Source organism: Phyllopteryx taeniolatus, chromosome 17 (assembly GCF_024500385.1).
Source record: "Phyllopteryx taeniolatus isolate TA_2022b chromosome 17, UOR_Ptae_1.2, whole genome shotgun sequence".
NCBI classification, from domain to species: domain Eukaryota; kingdom Metazoa; phylum Chordata; class Actinopteri; order Syngnathiformes; family Syngnathidae; genus Phyllopteryx; species Phyllopteryx taeniolatus.
Window position 1 is genome coordinate 4,009,357 of NC_084518.1, and position 7,839 is coordinate 4,017,195.

General features: G+C 40.8%; 1 protein-coding gene across 1 annotated transcript; it reads left to right on the forward strand.

The window, feature by feature from the left end:
• The first annotated feature begins 344 nt into the window (after positions 1-344).
• Positions 345-4,275, forward strand: LOC133467355 (serine/threonine-protein kinase pim-3-like). The gene is made up of 6 exons (XM_061752122.1): positions 345-484; positions 2,106-2,200; positions 2,311-2,550; positions 3,098-3,275; positions 3,365-3,532; positions 3,654-4,275. Exons 1-6 carry the CDS (start codon positions 448-450, stop codon positions 3,743-3,745), a joined length of 810 nt encoding a protein of 269 aa, XP_061608106.1. The 5' UTR covers positions 345-447; the 3' UTR covers positions 3,746-4,275.
• The last annotated feature ends 3,564 nt before the right edge of the window (positions 4,276-7,839 follow it).

The following is a 7,839-nucleotide window of genomic DNA, read 5'->3' on the forward strand; positions in this document are numbered from 1 at the left end:
TCAACAATTTCCTGGTGTAGCAAGAGCCCATAGACTTATATTTGAATCTTTTTTTTTTTAATGATTGGATTAAATGATCAATATCAATTTTCTATACCGCCTGTGAGTTGTTGCCCATTCCAGCTGACTTTGGGTGAAAGATGAACTACTGTACACTTGAGACTCATATCAATACACATATTTTAATACACATCACAATAACACTCTTTCTATAAATTTTCATATCACAGCATAGCATCTCTTTCATCTACAAAGAGTTGTTGGGAGCTAATCGTCGATTGGCCTCCTTAATTGGCACTGATTGGTGAGTTGTGTCGCGGACCAAGTCCACCAATCTGGGAGCAGTTGGGTCGTCTCAGCAAGCAACCAGCGCACATAAATTGACACGCACGCTTCGTCTTTTACCGTCTTTCTGCATTGTCCTCTTGAGCCCCTCAATGAGACAAGATGGTTCTATTCGAGCCAGCGGCTGGAAGCACTTTCGGTAGGTGAAATTTATTTTGAAATTTAACGAAATGTACGTGCTGTTCAAATGTTGCTGCAGACACAGGCAGCGTTGATAGAATGGGATAAAAATGTATTGTCCGACTCCGCATTACACACGGTGACCGGCCGAAATGAAACGTTCATGAAATTAATAAGTTCCTGTTTATAGAACACAAATAATAACACATTTGTTGGTCGTCCTTATTCTGGGGTTCGGTGTGATGCTACCAATGCTAATGATAGCCCTGACGCTACACGCTACAAGCTAACACAAGTTGGGTTGAGGTATTGTAATCGTTCTTGTTTAAAATTTTGCCAAGTAATTTGCTGCTGCACATTATTTTATTCATTGTGTTTTCTGATAACCAATTTGCTAGTAATTGACTGTTTTACATACAAAATGACTCTGAAAGCAACTTATATGTCAAGTGATATTTATACAGTACATTCAGGCATATTGTTAGCATAATAGCATAACTGCTCAAGTCATTTTTAACTTACTATCACAATATCAACAAGAAAAACTTACGTGCTTGCTAAATTTATTTTTGTGTAGGTTGCCATCGAGGCAATGGACTCTTCTTGTTTGTCGAATTCTTTGTGCTTTCCACTTGTTATCCGAACACGTTCAATAATGACTTAGGCAATTATGCTAGTAGGGTAACAATATTGTACTTACATGTGGTCATTTTGTAGTGTATTGGACTGCTTTCAAATATGATGAGAGGCTCTGCCTGACTATTAATAAGAGACTTCAGACTCATATCAAAACCTGATCATCATTTTTAACCAGATAAACTGCTATTTACCGCAACTTTCCTTGGGTTTAAGTGCTTGTCATGCTCGCACATGAGGTGTTGAAACATGAAAAGTCACCATTTACAGCATTATGAGTCATTTTGTATACTGTATCTATTTCCAGTGCACGTCACTGGAACAATGACCTCATGTTTATGAGGCAAGCCGAGGTAAAAGAAAGGCATGTAAGTTGTGATGTTGATCGTGTGATTTTGTGTTATTCACTTTCTTGGCAAAGTATTTCACTATAATTTGTGGGTGAATGGTTGCATGCCGGATTGTACACTAACATTGTAAATGTGCTTTGAGTATTTTGAAATTAATGCTTCATCATAAGTGTGTAACAATGATTGCTCTTACAGTTTTTTCAAATGGGGAGGATGATTTGAGAAAAACTAACTTTTTTTTCCTTCGGCAAAACACTTGTCACCGTCATTCGTCATTGTGTTGTGCTACAGTGGTTGCGTTTTAACCTGCATGTCGTGACTTGGATCCCCAGCTTGCTCGAGGCCCTGTTACAGTATTCTCGAGTACTCATCAGCGTTATTAACTTTCCTTTCATGGCAAAACACGTCACAATCATTCGTCAGTGTGAGGACGGCTGAATGAGAGATTGTACACTAACATTGTAAACGTGCTTTGGGTATGTTGAAGGTCGTGGCACTGCATAAGTGAATTCCAGAAGCGTGTAGCTGAGAAGACACAGTTCAGTTTTGAATGGCAAGATCAATGGATGGATAGATACTGTATTCATCCAATGAAGGAAAAGTAAATGTGAAATGTTCATGTAAACTAAAGTGGCTTTGTATTTGTTTCCATAGAAGAGTTGGAGCAAAAGTATGAGACGTTGTCCCTGATCCAGAAAGGAGGCAATGGAGCAGTCTATGGTGGGATCCGAAAAGCGGATGGCTTGGTGGTGAGTGTTTTGCGTCTATTCTCACGTAAAGTAACGTGACACATACACTAGCCTACACAGGTCATCGTCACAGCTCCACTTACCAAATGTTTACGATTTGTGTCCAACAGGTGGCGATCAAACAGATCCCAAAGAATTGCGTGCGGATGTGTCGGTTAATAAACGCGTATCTGGTCCCACTGGAAGTTGTCCTTATGCAGCAAGTTGGAGGACGACAGGGAATCATTTCTCTGCTAGACTGGTACAGTCTGGAGCGAGAGATTGTACTGGTGATGGAGAGGCCAGTACCCTGCATGGACCTCTTTGACTACATCTATGGAAAGGGCCAAATGGAGGAAGCAGAGGCAAAGGTACTGATGCTGGGTGGAGCAGGATTGCGCACACGGGGTGTTGAAATGCGAGACATGTACATTTTTTTCACAATTTGTTTTCATAACATATGAGTGACATGCGTTTGACAAAATATTGCAAGGACCAAGGAGCATCTAAGACTTTTCAATATACGAGGGGCAATCAAAAATAAATGGCCCCGACTGAATTGAAGCTGCCATTAATTGTCCTAAACGTGGGTGTTCAGAATCAAAGGTGAAGAACAACTTTTGGACTGTTCTGTAGCCTCTTGCAGGTTCCCCGTTCACATTTTGCAACCTTTTGGAAATGTTTAGTGGCGGTTCACAGCGCTTTGCTTCGAACAGGCATCAAACAGTGACGCCATGTCCAAAATGGCCACAGGAAAAGAACAGGCTTAAACAAAAGTATTTTTTTAAATGTTTTAATCTTCAAACAAGTATTTCAACTCCAAACAGTGAAGATTTCAGAAGAAGAAAAATATAATTTTCCGTAATATGCCCCCTTTCACGTTTGGTCCCTGACCTCATCTGTTTGTCTCCATCTCAGAACATCTTGAAACAGCTGGTAGACGCAGCATCCACAATGGACGCTGCAAACATTTTTCATCGAGACATCAAGCTTGAAAACGTCCTTGTTAACAGCAGCGGCGAGGTCCCTCGCGTCTGGATCATCGACCTCGGAAACGGCTGCTTTGGGACCACTTCGGTGCACACGCATTTCTTCGGTACGGTGTTCGCCTCCTGCTCTTCCTTCACGTCCGCTGTTGTTCTCAGGCTGAGTCTCATCATTTATTTCTCTCTGTATGTCTTGTAGGAACCGCCGACTTGGCTCCGCCAGAGGTTGCTGCATGCGGCGAGTATATGGCCAACCCCACCACAGTTTGGCAGCTTGGGATTCTGCTATATGAAATTCTGCATTGCGCTCCATTCCAACCGGAGGAGTTCTTCCCGGAGAGGCAAATTGACGCGAGGCTCTCTCATAGTAAGTTGAAGGATCCAGTCGGTACTGGCCACGATACTGTCGGCAGCGTTTCACTCCACGTTGTAGTTTGTAGAGCACTGAAGTTGCCAACTGAAACTTTTCCTTCCGTCTGTCCTCGCAGCCTGCCAAGATGTCCTGAGCGCATGCCTGACGAGAGACCCAGACGCCCGTGCCACTCTGTCCCAGCTTCAACGGCACCCCTGGTTCCACTGAGGCTGCACGGAAGATCAACCTTTTTTATTCCTGAAATTGTCATTTCAACTGTATATATTCCTGTATAAAGAGATCAAACAGTGACGAGATGCTTCCATTTTTAAATCACGCCATGTTTATATGCTTTTTTATTCCTCAAATTGTCATTTCAACTGTATATATTCCTTTATAAAGAGATCAAACAGTGACGAGATGCTTCCATTTTTAAATCACGCCATGTTTATATGTATATTTCTGGTTTATTTTATGGTTGCGTTACATTTAGACCTTTTAGCTTTACGGTCATTCAAAAGACTTTTAGATTTCTGTGTATATTTGTGCCACTGCCCGATACCTTCACCTCCTCTTTGATGTTGCTACACGTGTGTGTGTTTGGGGAGCAGATAGCCACTAAAAACAAAGTGTATGATTTTTTACATGAAGATTATACATTCATGATTCATTATAGATATGTTTCGGATATTCGATAGGTCAGCATCAAAAACAACATATGTATTTTTCCAATGTTTGCACAAGTGTTTCAAACGTCATCACTCTATTTTATGCTTCTACTGTAATGAGAAATATTGAAGGTTATATGGAAATAAACATTTATATTCATCAGATTAAAACTAACATGTCGGCATGGTGGGCCTACTGGTTAGCGCGTCTGCCTCTCAGTTCTGAGGACGGGGGTTCAATCCCCGGCCCCGCTTGTGTGGAGATTACAAGTTCTCCCCGTGCCTGCGTGGGTTTTCTCCGGGCACTCCGGTTTCCTCCCACATCCCAAAATCATGCATGCTAGGTTAATGGACAACTCTAAATTGCCCGTAGGTGTGAATGTGAGTGTGAATGGCTGTTCGTTTATGTGTGCCCTGCGATTGGCTGGCGACCAGTTCAGGGTGTACTCCGCCTCCTGCCCGGTGATGGCTGGGATAGGCTCTAGCACGCCCGCGACCCGCGTGAGGAGAAGTGGCTCCGAAAATGGATGGATGGATGGATGTATATCTGTGCCACTCCCCGATAGCTTCACCTCCTCTTTGATGTCGCTATCCAATAGAAATTGAACATTGTGTGTGTGTGTGTATATATGTTTCCTATGACTTTTGAGGACTTTTTCTCTCAATTCTCATCCACAGCACAGCATCTCTTTCATCTACAAAGAGTTGTTGGGAGCTTGTCGTCGATTGGCCTCCTTAATTGGCATTAATTGGTGAGTTGTGTCGCGGACCAAGTCTTCCAATCAGGGAGGAGCATTCCCCTATCCCTAAAGGAATGTTGGAATTTCACCTGTGACATCAGATTGATCAGTCAACAATTTCCTGGTGTAGCAAGAGACCATAGACTTATATTTGAATCTTTTTTTTTTTTTTCATAATTGGATTAAATGATCAATATAAATTTTTAATACCGCCTGTGAGTTGTTGCCCATTCCAGCTGACTTTGGGTGAAAGGTGAACTACTGTACACTTTAGACTCATATCAATACACATATTCTCATCCATAGCATAGCATCTCTTTCTTCTACAAAGAGTAGTTGGGAGCTAATCGTCGATTGGCCTCCTTAATTGGCATTAATTGGTGAGTTGTGTCGCGGACCAAGTCTCCCAATCAGGGAGGAGCACTCCCCTATCCCGAAAGGAATGTTGGAATTTCACCTGTGACATCAGAATGATCAGTCAACAATTTCCTGGTATAGCAAGAGTCCATAGACTTATATTTGAATCTTTTTTTTTTAATAATTGGATTAAATGATCAATATAAATTTTCGATACTGCCTGTGTGTTGTTGCCCATTCCAGCTGACTTTGGGTGAAAGGTGAACGACTTTACACTTTAGAATCATATCAATACACATATTTTAATATCCATCACAATAACAGTGTTAAATTTCCCAAATGTATTTATAAGTGTGTGTGTGTGTGTGTTTCCTATGACTTTTGAGTACTTTTTCTATTAATTCTCATCCACAGCACAGCATCTCTTTCATCTACAAAGAGTTGTTGGGAGCTAATCGTCGATTGGCCTCCTTAATTGGCACTGATTGGTGAGTTGTGTCGCGGACCAAGTCTACCAATCAGGGAGGAGCACTCCCCTATCCCTGAAGGAATGTTAAAATTTCACCTGTGACATCAGAATGATCAGTCAACAATTTCCTGGTGTAGCAAGAGTCCAAAGACTTATATTTGAATCTTTTTTTTTAAATAATTGGATTAAATGATCAATATCAATTTTCGATACCGCCTGTGAGTTGTTGCCCATTCTAGCTGACTTTGGGTGAAAGGTGAACTACTGTACACTTTAGACTCATATCAATACACATATTCTCATCCACAGCATAGCATCTCTTTCATCTACAAAGAGTTATTGGGAGCTAATCGTCGATTGGCCTCCTTAATTGGCATTAATTGGTGAGTTGTGTCGCGGACCAAGTCTACCAATCAGGGAGGAGCACTCCCCTATCCCTAAAGGAATGTTGGAATTTCACCTGTGACATCAGAATGATCAGTCAACAATTTCTTGGTGTAGCAAGAGTCCATATACTTATATTTGAATCTTTTTTTTTTTAACAGTTGGATTAAACGATCAATATAAATTTTCGATACTGCCTGTGAGTTGTTGCCCATTCCAGCTGACTTTGGGTGAAAGGTGAACGACTGTACACTTTAGAATCATATCAATACACATATTTTAATACACATCACAATAACAGTGTTAAATTTCCCAAATGTATTTATAAGTGTGTGTGTGTGTGTTTCCTATGACTTTTGAGTACTTTTTCTATTAATTCTCATATCACAGCATAGCATCTCTTTCATCTACAAAGAGTTGTTGGGAGCTAATCGTCGATTGGCCTCCTTAATTGGCGCTGATTGGTGAGTTGTGTCGCGGACCAAGTCTACCAATCAGGGAGGAGCACTCCCCTATCCCTGAAGGAATGTTAGAATTTCACCTGTGACATCAGAATGATCAGTCAAGAATTTCCTGGTGTAGCAAGAGACCATAGACTTATATTTGAATCTTTTTTTTTTTTTTCATAATTGGATTAAATGATCAATATAAATTTACAATACCACCTGTGAGTTGTTGCCCATTCCAGCTGACTTTGGGTGAAAGGTGAACTACTGTACACTTTAGACTCATATCAATACACATATTCTCATCCATAGCATAGCATCTCTTTCTTCTACAAAGAGTAGTTGGGAGCTAATCGTCGATTGGCCTCCTTAATTGGCATTAATTGGTGAGTTGTGTCGCGGACCAAGTCTACCAATCAGGGAGGAGCACTCCCCTATCCCTGAAGGAATGTTAGAATTTCACCTGTGACATCACAATGATCAGTCAAGAATTTCCTGGTGTAGCAAGAGTCCAAAGACTTATATTTGAATCTTTTTTTTTTTTCAATAATTGGATTAAATGATCAATATAAATTTTCGATACCGCCTGTGAGTTGTTGCCCATTCTAGCTGACTTTGGGTGAAAGGTGAACTACTGTACACTTTAGACTCATATCAATACACATATTCTCATCCACAGCATAGGATCTCTTTCATCTACAAAGAGTTATTGGGAGCTAATCGTCGATTGGCCTCCTTAATTGGCATTAATTGGTGAGTTGTGTCGCGGACCAAGTCTACCAATCAGGGAGGAGCACTCCCCTATCCCTAAAGGATTGTTAGAATTTCACCTGTGACATCAGAATGATCAGTCAACAATTTCCTGGTATAGCAGGAGTCCATAGACTTATATTTGAATCTTTTTTTTTTTAATAATTGGATTAAATGATCAATATAAATTTTTGATACTGCCTGTGAGTTGTTGCCCATTCCAGCTGACTTTGGGTGAAAGGTGAACTACTGTACACTTTAGAATCATATCAATACACATATTTTAATATCCATCACAATAACAGTGTTAAATTTCCCAAATGTATTTCTCAGTGTGTGTGTGTGTGTTTCCTATGACTTTTGAGTACTTTTTCTATTAATTCTCATATCACAGCATAGCATCTCTTTCATCTACAAAGAGTTGTTGGGAGCTAATCGTCGATTGGCCTCCTTAATTGGCACTGATTGGTGAGTTGTGTCGCGGACCAAGTCCACCAATCTGGGAGCA

Coding starts and splice junctions, on each gene's coding strand:
- LOC133467355 (XM_061752122.1), top strand. CDS start 448: ATGGTTCTATTCGAGCCAGCGGCTGGAAGCACTTTCG. Junction 3,276..3,364: donor GGTGCACACGCATTTCTTCG/GTACGGTGTTCG, acceptor TATGTCTTGTAG/GAACCGCCGACTTGGCTCCG. Junction 3,533..3,653: donor TGACGCGAGGCTCTCTCATA/GTAAGTTGAAGG, acceptor CTGTCCTCGCAG/CCTGCCAAGATGTCCTGAGC.